Source organism: Mastigoproctus giganteus, chromosome 3 (assembly GCF_048544385.1).
Source record: "Mastigoproctus giganteus isolate SK-2022 chromosome 3, ASM4854438v1, whole genome shotgun sequence".
Classification (NCBI taxonomy): Eukaryota; Metazoa; Arthropoda; class Arachnida; order Uropygi; family Thelyphonidae; genus Mastigoproctus; species Mastigoproctus giganteus.
The window spans coordinates 10,130,516-10,147,334 of NC_143577.1; the positions used below are offsets into that span (position 1 = coordinate 10,130,516).

The following is a 16,819-nucleotide window of genomic DNA, read 5'->3' on the forward strand; positions in this document are numbered from 1 at the left end:
TGTATCTTCTGCAACAGTACGTTGATTTTTCCACTTGGCCTTATTTTTCCATTTCATCAGAGAGGCCCCGGGTGCCAAGCAATTATGAGTGTAACCAAGCGATTCCAAGTGACCTCAGTAGTGTGTGCAAAGCATATAGTTTCCTTTTATATTTTATATGGTTTTAAATATAGTTTTCTTTATTTACTTGTATTGCTAAACTTTTTTGTATTACAAGAAGTAAGAGTTCCAGAAGGGAAAGTCACCTTTGTTTCTTGTTAATAGTATTAACCAAACACAGCTAGAAACCTGGAAAGAAAAACTTCTTTCCAGGGCAAAAAGGAGCAAAATGATCTCCCCTACAGGATCTTGAGATCCTAACATTGACTACTCATGAGATAGAAAACTAACTCATGCAGTGTTAAATGCCAAAAAATTGACATGGAACGGTGACTGGTCTGTTAAAAGACTAGTAACTGTTCTGTATACTAATAATTACCCAAATTACTCAAAAGATACCACTAAAATTGACTCAATAGACATGGAAACGGAAGGAAACACTCACCACAAAAAACCAGTTCTTGACCTCTTCCTAGAGGAACAGATGGACACAGGAAGACCATACTTCCTGAAAAGATTTGTTCACCAAGTGTCCCTCAATGGAATTGTAGTGGATATCACAGCAACCTTGATGACATTCAGGCTCTCCTTCTCCAGTATAACCCAGTTCCCTTCAGTCTCCAAGAAACTAATTTAACTGCTTCTGTTACTACCTCACTTCAACATCATGTTATATACAGAAAAGATCGAGTGTCTTATGTAACCCATTTGGCTCATGGAGCGATTGTAATTGCAGTCAGCTCCAGCATTCCTTCCTGACCATTAATGCTACAAACAAATCTAGAAGCTGTAGCCACTCAAATATCCTTTCATTTTGCTTGTACCATTGTCTCCTAATATCTTCCCCCCAACTAAGACACATCTTACGGTGACCTTGAAATTCTTGTATCTCAGTTCTCTCCTCCCTTTTGCAATATGGGGAATTTTAATGCACATAATCCTTTATGGGGTGTAGGGTACATGATAAGTGGGGGAAAAATATTAGAAAATTTTCTTGATAATTTAAATCTGATACTACTGAATACTGGATTATCCACTTATTTTCACCTGCCTTCTGGGTCAAGCTCAACAATCGACCTCTCCATGTGCTCATCAGGCCCTTTTTTCACTGTTTTATTGGTCTGTTCATGATAGTCTTCTGGGTAGTGACCATTTTTTTTTTTTAATGGAAACCCCAAACACGAGAGGTATTAGAACCTATAGTACTTAGTACTGTGCTTGGGTTGGAGGTTGAGAAGACGAAAGAAGATATTTGTTGACATTACATTTGAACTTTTGTGTTCAAATACCCAATAGTCTGTCATATAAAAGCAAATTAACACCACCCTGCTATAATCAGGCAGCCAAATCGAAAGTGATTGCAAAAGCTGATTGAGAAAAATATAGACAGCTAACGATCCTAGACAAAACAATTGTTTCAAACGTATCAATTAATGTTGCTGTTGCTTATATAACAAACCAAATATTCAGGCCACTGAAGCAACAATACTAAGGCTGACCATAAGTCATTGAATAAGAGCAAAATGGTGGAACAGTGAATGCATCTAAGCTAAATGAGAGAAAAATAAAGCCTGGAATAACTTTTGCAAGAACCCTACTCCCACAAATCTAGCACAGTTTAAAAAAGCCAGAGCCAATGCTAGGCTCATTTAGCGAGCAAGCAAAAGAGTCATGGGAATGTTTCGTTTCAATGATTATGAGGTCCACCAAAACACAAACCATCTTGAAAAATATTAGTAAAATGTATAACAAACATCCTCCTTCACATCTATCAATACTGAATGTAAATGGGAATGATATTTCACTGCCTTGAGATATGACTAACACACTCAGCCTTTTTCTCAAACATCTGCCATATCCTCATACTCACCAGGCTTCCAGAAATTAAAATCCCTTGCTGAAAAGCAGACCCTTAATTTTGTCACTGACTGCCATCAACTGTACAACTGTCCTTTTGCCATAATTAAGCTATGGCTTGCTCTTAACAGCTCGATACCTAATGTGCTGCTGAGCCTGATGGAGTTCATTATTCCATGTTAAAAAAGCTGAGTGAAGAGTTGCTTCATGTCTTACTCCTTCTATATAACTGGATTTTTACAGACAATGCTTTCCCTGATACCTGACAACATTCACATGTCATAGCATCATTAAAATCTGGCAAAGACTCAATGAATACACATCACTGTCGGCCTGTTGCCCTCGCTGGCTGCATGGGCAAATAATAGAAAAAATGGTAAACTGTTGTAGCACCTGGTTACTGAGCAAATATAACCTTATCAATTCATTGCAGTGTGGATTTCATACAAGTAGATCAACTTTAGATCTCTTGTTTCAAACAAGAACCCAGATTGACAATGCTTTTGTAATGAATGAACATTTGACTACAATTTATTTAGACATCAAGATAGCTTTTGATGCAGCTTGGCAGTATGGAGTTCTCCATGGTCTGTACACTTTAGGCTACAGGGACAATCTGCCAAAGTTTATACAAAACTTTCTGAAGCAGCTCTTTCCAAGTTCGCATTCAATCCATCCTCTCACATAATTTCATCCAAGAAGGTGTTCCACAGGGCTCAGTTTTAAGTACTACCCTATTCATTATAAAAATCAACTCTGTAACTAAGATCATTCCACCCGCTGTTTGCACAACATTTACCTCTCCTATATAGACATGTATAAGTGTGTGTTCACATCATATGCTGTTGCAATATGGCCTGAGATGCTGATACTCCATAAAACCCAGGGTTGAATTCTGGGTCTGTTGTTATTTTCAATATTTATTAATGATCAGCAGCTACCATTTAACTTGAACAAGTTTCCATATTTAATGGTTGGTTGTTAGCTAATCTGAGACCTTTTTTGGTCTTTGTCCATTTTAACTATAATTTTTGGTACTAATTATCATTTAATTAATTTACTTAATACAGGGTGATAGTTACTTCCAATCTCACATTATTTTATATATAGAGAATGTGAGATAATTTATTATAAATTAAGCAATTATCTTCACCTAGGGTTTTGTGATTTTTTTTTCTGTAATTTTAGTCAGTTATGTTTTTCTTGTTTCAATTATGCTCCTTCCATATAAACACATGACTGTCTTTATGCTGAAATGTTGCATAAGAACTTGCAAAATTCTAGTAGCTTTTTACCTTTATTGTTAGTTTTTCCTAAAATATTATTGCAGAAGTAATTGTAATTTCCTGCCCTGCTGTTTAAATTTCCAACCAATACTGCTCACTCTTTGTCATATTTTCTATTGCTTTTTGAAATATTAAAGATACATATGCACAGACAAATTTCATTATTCAATGTTCTAACTTAAATGGCGCCTCCGTAGCCAGGTATGAAGGAGCAGCAGTGCCTAGCACACGCTTCTTGATTAGCCTGGGGTTTGAGCCTGTCACCACCAAATACGGAGGATGCAGAAAGGTCAGGGAATGACCACCGCATATTCCCGGAGCAATATGGCCTTAGTTGCTAATGCTCCTAAAAAAAAAAAAAAAAACCAATTAAAATTTTCCCACATAAATCCGTTTCATAATGCTTACCAGCCAATTAAACTTTTTCCCAAACTAGTTTTAAAAGTTATTGTTACACCTTCCTTGCATTGTATCTTACTTTTAGAATAAATGAATCTTTTATTTAGCTGCACTTTGCTTCCCAGTATTCATCCTCTTATTTTCTGTTACATATTATATTCTGATACCACATTGACTTAGTTCTGCTAATACCCCTTTGCCATTTAAAATTCTAACTTTTGCGGTATCTATCATGATGGAAAAAAGTTAATTTTTACCTGGAAGGAATTGCTAAACCAGCATTCTACTCTGTCTCAAGTTCTATGCAAATATATCTATATATTTTTTTTTCTTAAACATTTATACAGGATGTAGAAGAAAACAAGTTCACTCATCTTTTACAAGGAATTCTTGAGCAAGCTTATAAGCTACAAGAACGTTGTAGTCATCTGTTTCTTTATGAAACATCTGTTTTGTTCCAAGCAGAGTCAACGTCATCACGATTTGAGAAATACTCAGAATCTGATCGAAGAACTATAACCAGCATCTCATCAGCTGATAGTTTTGTATCTGCTCAAGCTGAGGCAAGTGAAAATTATCTTTAGTCCTGTGAAATGACATTTATAGAGGATTCTTATTAAATTAACTTAATTTATTTATAAGTGTTGTAGAAAGTTACTGTGTTTTGTTTACTTGCTTGTAATGACCAGTGTTAATTTTAAAACTAAAAATTTATCTTAATAATTATTTATCTTTGGATTAACTGTTTTGGGTCTCAACCATGCTTTTTAAGAAATTTTCATAAACCCATCTTTTTTGTTGTTTATGAGATAAATGCATTTTATTCATTATAGTTTGAAATATTTTTGTGTTATTATTTGCATTTTGTAATGAATTTAATGAACTAGGTGATCAACCACTGTCCGCAAAATAGATGATTAGGCTTCCACTATATAATTAAATTATATAACAACTTTTGGTCACCTAAGAATGTAACTAAAAGACTAATATATATCAAATTATGTTAGTAGCTAATCTAAACACATTGCATTATTAACGTGCTCTTTATTAATATAAATTTTCTCTGCTTTAATTGCCCTTTAGGTACGTTATATTTTAGATTCAACCTTGGTTAACTGGTTTGATAATTTTATGAGTAAAGAACTTTTGCAGAGAGATTGAAGAAAGCACATTTCCTACATCTATTGTGTATTAAAACTCACTCCATCTCCATCTCCATACAGTAAATAATATTCAAATTATGAAAAAAAATCTCAGGCATAAAACACTTATAGAATAATTGCAGCAGTTGTGTTGAACTACATCATATATTCCCAAATATAAATCCACAGTGAAAAATATTAATGCTTTCTTCTTCCACTATTTATAATTTCTTTCTGGTTTTTTTTTTTTTTTTATTCCCCGTTTTACTTCATCTGTCATTTGTGGCTAATAATCAATGAATAAAGTATTTATGGCTCTTTTGAAAAAGCCAGTCAGAATTTTGATAGTCCTTTTTGCCTAAAACCTTATTTTTACTTGTGAGATTATAATGAAAATAAAAAAATGAGGAAATCCTTTGTTTACAAAGGTTTTCATCATTTATAAAAAAAACAATCCACGGGCTTTTTATAAATGAGAATAAAAAAAATTATGAAAATAACTTTTACATTTTTTCTTGTAAAACTTACAGAAAATGTATTTTTCTGTTTCACTGAATTATTACTTTTTTTTTTTTTCCTTTAATCGATTCCTTCATAATTATGTACTATTTTTCCAAGTACAGATTTGTTGTTGAAATAATTTGTTAATATTATTATGTCATTTGTATTAAGTGTATAATAAACTGATATTAAAATGTGAACTTTTAGTATTGTTGCATAACTCCTCTAATTTACTTTCACAATGTAACTAACACAGTTTATCATTACCTTTGTTTGTAAAAATTAGTTATTTACCTTATTCTCAAATGATATCCTGTGTTTAGGTGTGTATATGTATATATATATATGCAGTGCTTTTTTTGTAAAAAAATAGGTGCTGGTACTCATTCTTTGCTATCAGAAAAAATTGAAAATTAAAAGGATATGAAAAGTACTCTAAATTTTTTTTTTTTTTTTTTCTGATATTGTTACTTTAGTAGTAATGTTTTTAGAATAAGAACAACAAATTAAGTATATTAACAGTTTATTAAGCATAAATTTATTATTCAAGTATATAAAAAATAAGTAAAATGTGAGTAAAATAAGTAAAAAATAATTTCATAATAAAGTTTTTGTAGAATATTCCAAATTTTTATTAAGTTCTCATCTGACACCCTATGCCAGGGGTCGGCAACCTTTTTTGAGTGAAGAGCCATTTTTGATCTAATTAAAAAAAAAAAAAAGAGAGAGAGAATCCGAAGAGCCGCACCTCAGCTAAAGCTGAGAGGAGGGGCGAGGCGAGAGTTTTTTAAGAAATGGAATAGAGTGGGAAGGTGTTTATTAAAAATATATATATATTTTGAAATATTATTTATTAATACTGAAAAAATGTAATAAACGTCCAATTAGGTACGAATTAATGTGACTTTTGCTGATGAACTTCTTGAGCGAGTCTCTCAACATCATGCGAGTATGTCGTAAATAAACATGCTCGTATTGTTCAGACGACGGTTTCTTGATTTATTTTTAATATAGTCCATGTTCAAAAATATTTGCTTGCAGAAATATGTTGAACCAAAAACTGAGAGAAGTCCAAACGCAAATATTTTCAAATTTATATGTGGGTCTGGTAAGCTAATCCACGCATCGAACACAATTTAGTCTGCATTTTAAATTCATCTATCGCCGGCCATTTGTGTAGAATTGCAAGGGCAGCCTTTTGCCTCTCCAAATCCTCAAATTCAAGTTTTAGGGCATTTTATTTGCACTCCACATGTCCTTGATTTTTTAAGTCCTGTTAACTCCATTTCAAATTGTGCTTCATGTGAGCTGTAAAGTTAAAGACTGCAGTTATGTGTTAAAAGAGCTGCATGTGGCTTGCAAGTCGCAGGTTGCCAACTTCTCTTCTTACTCTTTGTATGTCAGTTGCTGAATGACTTTTTCCAAAGCAGCCATGAATTGACATAATTTGCTGGATCGAAGCGGGTCAGTGGCGGGCCTACAATTTTAAGAAACAGTAGTGAAGAAACTGTTTTTGTCATCAACGAAGGGCTGGCGATCAGATTCATTTGTGAAAATACTCATTCACATTCACTCGATGAAATTGGTATCGTACTCCGAGCATTCATCAAATTCTTCAATTCTTCCGAAACCTTAACAATTAGGTATCCACGAATTGCATCTCTTTCATTTAACTGTAACCTAATTGACAATTTTCTAAATTCGCTTTCACCAACTTACAATTCATGTTTAGAAGGATTATACCTTTGTTGGCCTTGTTTTCAGTCTTTCGTCATCGGTATTGTCACTAGTTCTTAAATTTGAATTTTTTCTTTTCTTTTTTTTTTTTTTTTTTTTTGAAACTGTCCAAAGTGTTAAGTGTCATTCGGATATTCAGGTACTGTGATCAAGTAAACAGAGATAGAGAAAATTTACGGAAAATGTGGATGACACACTTCTGCGAAACAACAGATGATTATTTGTCGGAGTAAAAGAAAATCACTTTTCTAATTCACGAATGGGGCGCTTACAGATGATTCACAGAGGTGTCCAACCTACTACCCCCGAGGAAAGTGAACTAAAACAGCATTTTAAATTTTGTTATTTATGAAAAAAAATTCTCAAATGTTTTGTTCAGTAAATGTAATTGTGTATTGGATTTAATAAAATTTTTGAATATGGCCACTGTACGGGAAAAGGCTGGACACCACTGCAGATGGGTCAGAGCCCATTGGGAATACACCTTCATTAGCTCACTCTTGACTAGTGCGACTCCTCCACATGTGAGACAGGTGGTCGGATAGGTTTTACTAGGTACCACTAAGTTGTAGAATGCTTTAGCTCTCTTAATTTGTGCAGCAGGACTAATTGCCTAAATTGCCTGAAGGCCAGAAATGCGAAAAGTGCGTATCGAGTTAATTCTCTCCTAATCCGTTTGCTATATGAAAATTTTCTTTGCTCAATGGAAAGTATTTTAAATGTAACTTCCAACAGGAAGTCAAAATAATTCGCTATAAAAGGACTTCGTTAAACAGAGGTCCGACTGAGTAATTTAGAATTATAAAAATGGTTATACAGTTTTATACAGAATTTCATCTTAACAATAGACAGTAAAAAATGCAAATTTAGTTAAATAATTTTAAGTTTATTTGAATAGTAGGTAAACATTTACGGAATATTACAAATTTCGAAGTGCACTGCATCCAAATGTCACACGTCACTGTTAATAAAGGTGCCGGTACGCAGTACCATTGCGTACCGTCCCAAAAAAAGCACTGTATATATGTATACACACTGAAAGGACAGAATTCATGGGATTCTTGGTTCCTGGCAATGCAACAATTGTCACCCCTCTCGCTAGTGGATGAACCCATCGCTTGGCAGGTATATAGGTTCACTGCATTAATGTAGATGCTAATTCAATGTCAGTATGGAGAAATGTTGTGAATTAACTAACTTTGAAAGAGGGATGATGGTGCCCGATGCATGGGTCGCTCTATTGGCGAGGTGGTACAGCAATTGCACTATCCCCATTTGACAGTATCAAGAGTGTATCGGGAATGCGCTATTTCCGGAATAACATCTCATCTTGGACAGTGCTGTGGGTGGAGAAAGATGCCTTGTTTCAGGGAAATGGAGTGACAGAGGCACAAATCACCGCAGACTTCAATGATGGAAGTGCCAGAAACGTTTCCACCAAGACCATCAAGTGATTATTAGATGCAGTAGGCTTGTGGAGCTGTCGACCCACCAGAGTGACATTTCTAACACCATGACACATGACTCTATGCCTCAGCTGGGCGAAAGAACATTGGCACTGAATTATGGATGATTGGAGATGGGTCTCCTTGTCTGGGTACGAATCTGGCAGAAACCACACTAGGAACTGTTCAGGCAGGTGGGCAGTTGGTAATGCTGTGGGGTGTGTTCATTAGACATATGTTGGGAACTCTGGTACATACATCTAGATGCATCTCTGAATGGTCCAGGTTAAATGTCCATTCTTGCAGACCATGTGCATTCCTTCATGGTCATTGTCCACCCACAGGGCAATGGACTCTTCCAGCAGGACAATGAACCTCCCCACAGAGCCGTGGTGACTAGAACACATGGTTCGAAGAGCATTCCGGAGATTTTACTACCATGGAATGGCTTCCCTGTTCACCGGACATGAATCCCTGTGGAGAATCTTTTGGGATGCTGTGGAAAGGTCTATTCGAGCTTTGGATCCTCCACCCAGGAATGTGACAAAATTATGGACAGCTGTGCAGCAAGCATGGATGGTAATACCTGTGGAAAGCTTTCGTGAACTAGTGGCCCAATGCCTCGCCATGTGACTGCCCATATCTGAGCGAAAGGTGGGCCTACCCTTTACTTTACTAGGTAGGTAACCCATGATTTCTGTCCACTCGATGTATATACACTCATCAATATCATTTATAAATACTGAAAATAACAATGGACCCAGTACCAAATCCTTTGGGACTCCACTACTAATATTAGTCCAAGAAGAGCAGTGTCAACTGACAACCACTGTCTTCTCCAACTCAACCATCTCTTTATTCATAGAGTAACTTTCCCTTTATTCCACACTGCTTCAATTTGTAGTCTTTTAAGTGTATAGTGTATATATAGGGTAAGAGAGGTAGATTTAACAAGTCTTTTAAAAAAATGTGAAGATGGATGCATAAATTACACAAAATGCCAAAACTAATAGGAGAAGGAAAGCAGAAATTGGAGATGTTTGAAGTCATGAGAAAGAATGTGAATATCCTAATGAAATAATGAATTAAGCAAAATTATAGGCTGAATTGAATAGCCAGTTAGAAAGGAGCTGTAAAGCAAAAATGACTAAATTAATATATGGAGTAATTAGCATTACTTGAGGCATATGATGTGATGCAAGAGAGTAAGCTTATATAGCATCAGCCGGAAAAAAAAAAAAAAACTTCCCATTTCACCCATCCAATCACTCCAAATGTTTGTCTAGTTCAGCTTTAAATTCATGTAAGCTATCAACTTCCACAACAACAGATGGAAGTCTGTTCCAGCAATCAACTACCCGCTGGCTAAAGGCAAACTTCGACACATATATTCTACAACTGTCTTTCTTCAGTTTGAATCTGTGTCCACTCAGGTCTTAATCTGAGCAAGCAGAAGCATCCCATCAGCATTGAGTCTGCTCAAACCATTCAGGGCCTTGTACACCTCAATCAGATCACCTCGCAGGTGCCTAGTTTCCAGAGGGCGCCTCCGTAGCCAGGTGGGAAGGAGCAGCAGCAGTGCATAGCACACGCTTCTTGATTAGACCGGGGTTCGAGCCCGTCACCACCAAATACGGAGGATGCGGAAAGGTCAGGGAATGACCACCGCATATCCCGGAGCAATATGGCCTTAGTTGCTAATGCTCCTAAAAACCAAATAACAATAACAAGCCTAGTTTCCAGATGCTGCAACTGACAGAATTTAAGCCCCTCTCCTGGTAAGGGAACCCCTTTGTTCCTCTCATCCACCTTGTTGCTCTTCTCTGTACTCATTCTAGCAACTCTATATCTTTCCTAAAATGAAGCCTCCAAACCTGTATGCAGTACTCAAGGTGTGGCCTGACTATTGCCTTATACCAGGGGTGGCCAACTTAATTTGTGATGCGACCGACTTTTTTCCTTCAGAATGTGCCACGATCTACCATCTCAAAAATTTCATTGCACAAGGTTAAAAAAGTTAATCAACACATTGAAAAACCTTGTTTATGAATTTTTAAATTCAATACAATTTAAAATTCTTATTTTAAATTCATACGTATTTAAAATTTAATTTATGCAAAGTTTGTATCTTCGTGTCATCTGCCAAGCTTTCAAAATCGGGGATATACTGTGATAAGTCCAACCGTAAAAATTCTTCTGTATTCAAGTCTGTAAGAGCACAGCGATTTTTCTTCAATTTGTTTCGTATCTAAGTCTACATTAAATGAATACAAAATATATTGAACAATGTCTTCGATTGTTTTAAAATCACTGAATTTGGTTTCGAAATCATCCACAACTTTCTCGATTTCAGAAACGTATTTCTGTTTATTAAATTCAAAAACAGGATATTTTTGTAAATGATCTTGCATGTTTGCAAAATGATCGAATTTTTTTTCTTGAAGATCCTTAGCCATTTCCAAAAATCGATATTTATATGCAGAAATACTACTAATCATGTCACCCACATTTTTATTTTTTTTTTTTTTTGTAATTCCAAATTCAGATCACTTAATTTACTGGTAAAATGTGCCAAAAAAGCCAGATCACACAACCACTCCATATCGTGTAGCTGCTGATAATCATCTCCCCAAAAACGTTTGATCAATGAATTTTTTAATTTCATTCAGCAAATTTTGAAATCTCTGTAGAAACTTACTCTGACTCAGCCACCTCACATTTGTATGTTCGTTTTCATCAAGTTGCATTTTGAGATTGTCCTCTGATGGAATTCACGATTTTGCAATCTATGTCCATAACACATTTAGTATTTAATCTTTTGCTGGCTAACACTTGTTGGTTCATGATACAGTGGTAACTCAAAAAATCTGGGGATTCATCATCCTTTTGGCACAATGCAATGAATCTGTTAAAATCCCCGTCATTGCTTTAGCTCCATCTGTTGTTACTGATACAAGCTTAAATAGTGGTAATTTAATTTTTTCAAAAAAATGTTTGAATGAGTTAAATATATCAAGACCTCTAGCTCTTTATTTTAGCAAAACTGTACCCAGCAGCTCTTCTCTAGTGGCAGAATGATCGAAAACCATACGAATAAAAACGACAACTGAGCTGTATCACTGACATCTGTAGATTCATCCATTTGTAAAGAAAAGGACACACAATTAGCAATATCAGCACCCAATTGTTCGTTGACATTTTTACTCATTTTTTTCGATGTGTTGCATCACAGTATTTTGAGATAATTGCAGATCTTGAAGAGCACTTTTAATTTCAATTTGTTCTTAAAATTTTCAAAAAGAGAATGTTATTTCTAAAAATGCAGCTTTGATGAATTGACCATCAGAAAATGGTCTGCATTTTTTTGCAAGAAGATGACTACTTTAAATGATGCTACAGTTATTGCTTTAGATTGTAAATTAGGTGTCATGAAGAAATTTTGTTGCACGAATAATCTAGATTTAAGTTCTAATTTATTTTTTCTAAGGTCACTATTCGGCAGAAAATCCAATTGATATTTACCATGGAGTGTGTTGAAGTGCCTTTCTAAATTTCCTTTTTTGGATATAGCCATGGAAGCATTGCAAATCAAACAACAACAACATTTTCTTTCACCATTACAAAAAAGTATTCTAGTTCCCACTCTTGATGAAAATCATATGTTTTACTCTTTTTCGTAGTATTCATTTTAAATCAAAATGTATTAAATTAACATATAAGTATTGTCCAGTTATTAAATCAGCAAAAGCAATGCTTACCGATTAAAACACTAAGTTACGCGAAACGGAAAAATATTCTGTCTGAATAGCTAACATAGGATAATTAATGAAGAGGAGTCCCAAACGAGGAAGTTGTTTCCAAAATAACCGGGCAGACACACCACCTTTATTGCTGTGTTTTGTTATATCCATATAAGAATCAGTTTTAAATGCCTTTGTGATATTTTTCTAAAGCTATTTCTGGAGGTCATGACCATAAAACAATAAAAACAATTTGCACTTTTCTGTTAGTGCAATCTGATTATAAACGGGTAGTAAACTTAATCTTATTGCATTTGTAATAATACCGACAGCTGGAATTCTGTGGTATTTTACGTTTTTATGGTGAAATGATAATATTTCATTTATAATGATAATATTTCATTCATTTATAACATTTCACTGATAATATTGGTCAAAGTAACTCTTGCACATACCTTAAGAGTTCTTATCTGTTACTCCAACTGGACGTATTATCTAGATGTTCTGGGGGCAGAAACGTTTCACGTGAGCGGGTAGCTAATATCAGGGAAGAGCCTAAAAAACTTCAAGGGTTGTTAGGGTTGTTAAATATACAAGAACAGTAAATCTTAATTGTTTATACAGTAACGTTAGAAGTGTTGTCAATAAAATGAGCGAATTTGAACTGCTGGTTAAAACAAGTAACGCGGACATAATAGGGCTTACAGAGACGTGGTGCCACCCGGAAATTGGGGATGATGAGTTTCAGTACGGCTTGTATAATGTATTTAGGAAGGATAGGTTAGATAGAAGGGGTGGTGGGGTAATGCTTCTTATCAGAAGCAGCTTGAGTGCGACGATAGCTTTCCCGGATTCAGACATTTCACATGCTAGCATAGTCTATGGTGTGAGATAGTTGGAAACAAAGGTATAATGCGAGTAGGAGTAATCTACACACCAGGTGATTGTGAAGATTATGACAAAAGCCTCTACATGCAAATGGAATGGGCAACTAAGTGTCAATGCCTTATTATGGGTGATTTCAATTTGCCTCTAATTGATTGGAGTAAATGGGAAGGAAACTCGACATGGGGAACAAAATTTTTAAATCAACTAGATGACTGATATTTGTATCAGCATGTCAGGGAAAGTACTAGAGAAAAGAATATCCTAGACCTCATCATCACACATGAATCAGATGACATAACAGGGCTGACAGTAGAGGAACCAGTAGCAGGAAGTGATCACGGAGTTCAGCGGTGGATGATGACTAGAGAAGTAGCAGAAGTAAAAGGCAAAGGAATGGGTTTTAATTTCAGAAAAGGAAATTATGATGCCTTAAGGTACTACATGGCCTCTATTAACTGGGTAGATATCGCGCAGAGAATGAATACAATTGAACTGTGGTACGCTTTTAAAACATTAACCACAGATGCCTTGAATGTGTATATACCATTAAAAAAATACCCCACGAGAAGGGTTCCAAGTTGGATGAATAGTGAAGTTGCCACATTACTTGAGCAGAAAAAGATGGCATGGAAAGGTTACAAAGCAATAAAAAGTACTGAAGCCTATAACAGCTACAAGGTGATGTGTAATAGAGCCACAGAAAAGGTTCGACAGGCAAAGGCAGTTTATGAGAAATCACTAGCAAACAGAGCAAAGAGGGGGGATAAAGAATTCTTCACATATATAAATGCCAAGAAGAGCAGGACAAACCAGATCGGACCTTTACGTAAGGGAAAGGGGATAGTATTAAATACACCAGCTGCCGTTGCAGATGAACCCAACAGTTATTTTGCATCGATATTTATAAATGAAAAGCCTTTTGTGGCAATGGGAAATTGTGGGAGCGAAGTTAAAAAATATGTAATTAATGATATTGAAATTTCGCAAGATTATTTAATGAAAAAACTTTCGGGTCTACAGACCAGTAAGGCTCCTGGAGTTGATGGAATATACCCTATAATCTTAAGGGAGGCAGCAAGCGAGTGCATTGAACCATTGAGGCTAATTATGCGAGCATCACTAGACTCTGGGGAAATTCCCTTGGATTGGAAAAGTGCAAATGTATCTCCCATACATAAGGGTGGCTCTAAAAGTGAAGTTGGAAATTATTGACCTGTCAGTCTGACTTCAGTAGTAGGGAAAATCATGGAGGCAATGATCAAGGGTGGAATTCAGGATCATTTGGATCGAATTGAAATTCTCGAGGATACTCAGCATGGTTTTGTAAAGGGAAAATCATGTTTAACAAATCTGGTTCGCTATTTCGAAAGGGTCACTCACGAGCTGGATTTAGGGAATAATTTCGACATTGTTTATTTAGATTTCAGCAAAGCTTTTGACTCAGTCCCACATGAGCGGTTGCTTTATAAGCTGGAACAGGTTGGAATCACTGGGAAAATCCTTAGATGGATAGAAGATGGATAGATGGCTTCAGGGCAGAAGGCAGAGGGTTGTGATAAATGGCTATTCCTCAGGTTGGGTTGATGTAAGAAGTGGGGTTCCCTAAGGATCAGTATTAGGACCACTGTTGTTTTTAATTTTCATAAACAACATTGATGAAGGGATAGAGGGCGTGATGTCTAAATTTGCAGATGATGTTAAAATTGGTAGAGTAGTTAATGATCACTGTCAAGCTGAGCTTCTTCAGAGAGACCTAGATAGACTTCAGGAATGGTCAGAAAAATGGCAGCTGTGCTTTAATCCAACAAAGTGTAAGATATTACACCTGGGAAACAGTAATCCCAAAAAAACTTATTCACTTGGTGGAGTTGAACTAAACCCAGTACTGGAGGAAAGGGACTTGGGTGTTACGATACGGTCAGACATGAAATTCTCTGAGCATTGTAAACAGGTTGCAAGGAAGGCCCATGGTGTCCTATTGATGATCTATCGAACTTTTGCAAGTAGAGATAGGGACGTGATAATCCCATTATATAAGGCTTATGTTAGACCACACTTGGAATACTGTGTTCAAGTATGGAGGCCGCACCTAAAGAAAGAAAGACATCGAGCTTCTTGAAAGGGTGCAAAGAAGGGTAACTCGCCTGGTGAGATCGGTAAAAGGGCGTCCTTATGAAAAAAGACTTCAAATATGTGGGTTGCAGAGTTTGGAAACTAGACATCTTAGAGGAGATTTGATTGAGGTGTTTAAGGCTCTGAGAGGCATTAGTAAAATGAATGAGGACAAAATTTTCAAGATTATAAATGATGCTAGAACTAGGGTACATAAATTCAAGTTATGGGGGGGAAATGTTTAGATTGGACTGCAGGAAGTTTTATTTTAGCCAGCGAGTTATAAATTACTAGAATAAGTTGCCTTCATGGGTGGTAGAGGCCGATAGTTTGGGGAAATTCAAAGGTCATCTGGATAGTACTTTCGGGTAAGGGAAGCGCATACGATGATAGGTTTAATTTTCTTTCTTTTTTTTTTTTTTAATTAATTATTATTATTTAGTTATTTATTTTATTTTATTTTTTTTGTTTTTATCCTTGTTTTATTCGGATTTTTTTTTTTTTTGGCTGGTGCAGCATAAGCCATAGGCTTTCTTGCACCATGCGGCCGTTACTAATACTAAATACTAATACTAAATGTGTTTCTCCTTCAGTGAAATCTTCTATCATGAAAAGAAAATGAAAATAAAATTTCAAAATCTGCTCTTCATTCCTATTTTTGAAGCTTCGTAAAAAAAAAAATAACACATAGGTAGCGAAACCCACTCTGCAATATAAAATTTTGAGAGTATACCTGACTATGCAAATCGAGGGATGACTGTATATTTAAAATTCATCGTGATTGACTGAAATTAAAGCAGCAATCGACTTGTTGGCCACTCCCTGCCTTATATCACCTTGTTTCTGCCAAAAAAATTCCTATACATCATTGACAAAACTCCATGAGCTACTCTGGCAGCCTATCTGCGCTGCTCAGAGAACTTCATATCTGACTGCACAATTACCCCCAGGTATTTTTCATTCTCCACCTCCCGAGTGTAGTACCATACAGTTGGTACATTTCTCTTGGGTTACTGCTACCCATATCCAGTACTTTGCATTTGTCAATGTTAAATTTTAGTTGCCACTTCTCAGCCCATCTGCCTAACTTTTCTAGATCCTGTTGCAGTAGCATACTGTCTTTACTGTCATTAACAACCCTGCCAACTTTTGTATCATCTGCAAACTTGGACATTAAGCCCGATATACCTTCATCGATATCATTGATAAATACATAAAACAACAATGGGCCCAGCACTGAACCCTGGAAGACTCCGCTAATAACATTAGTCCACGTAGAGCCATGTTCATTTATTACCATTCTCTGCCATCTCCCACTCAACCATCCCTTTATCCATTGCAGCAACTTGCCAATTAGTTTTTGTTTCCATATATTTTACCACATATAATTCTCTCACCTACAAATGTTGATTTATCTTCATAATATGCATCTAATGAGAGACAATCATTATTTTTTTTTCTGTATAGTTTAAATCTGCTCTTTGAGCATTGAAGAGACTGCCAACATAATTTTAGATTAATTAAAACATGTTATTTCTTGCAGATAGCTGACATTTTTGAGTTTGATGAATTTGCAGATGTAAGTGTTGATGTGAAGGACTTACTGTTATACC

At 35.7% G+C, this 16,819-nt stretch overlaps 1 protein-coding gene across 1 annotated transcript in view; it reads left to right on the forward strand.

The window, feature by feature from the left end:
- The window catches only part of LOC150087660 (mitoguardin-like), a 59,644-nt gene extending 54,842 nt beyond the window's left edge, over nucleotides 1–4,802 (forward strand). Inside the window, exons 6-7 of the mRNA XM_090369852.1 lie at nucleotides 3,989–4,204; nucleotides 4,725–4,802. Of these exons, the coding sequence (XP_090225978.1) occupies nucleotides 3,989–4,204; nucleotides 4,725–4,802 (294 nt within the window). The remainder of the gene's footprint in view (nucleotides 1–3,988; nucleotides 4,205–4,724) is intronic.
- Nucleotides 4,803–16,819: the final 12,017 nt, after the last annotated feature.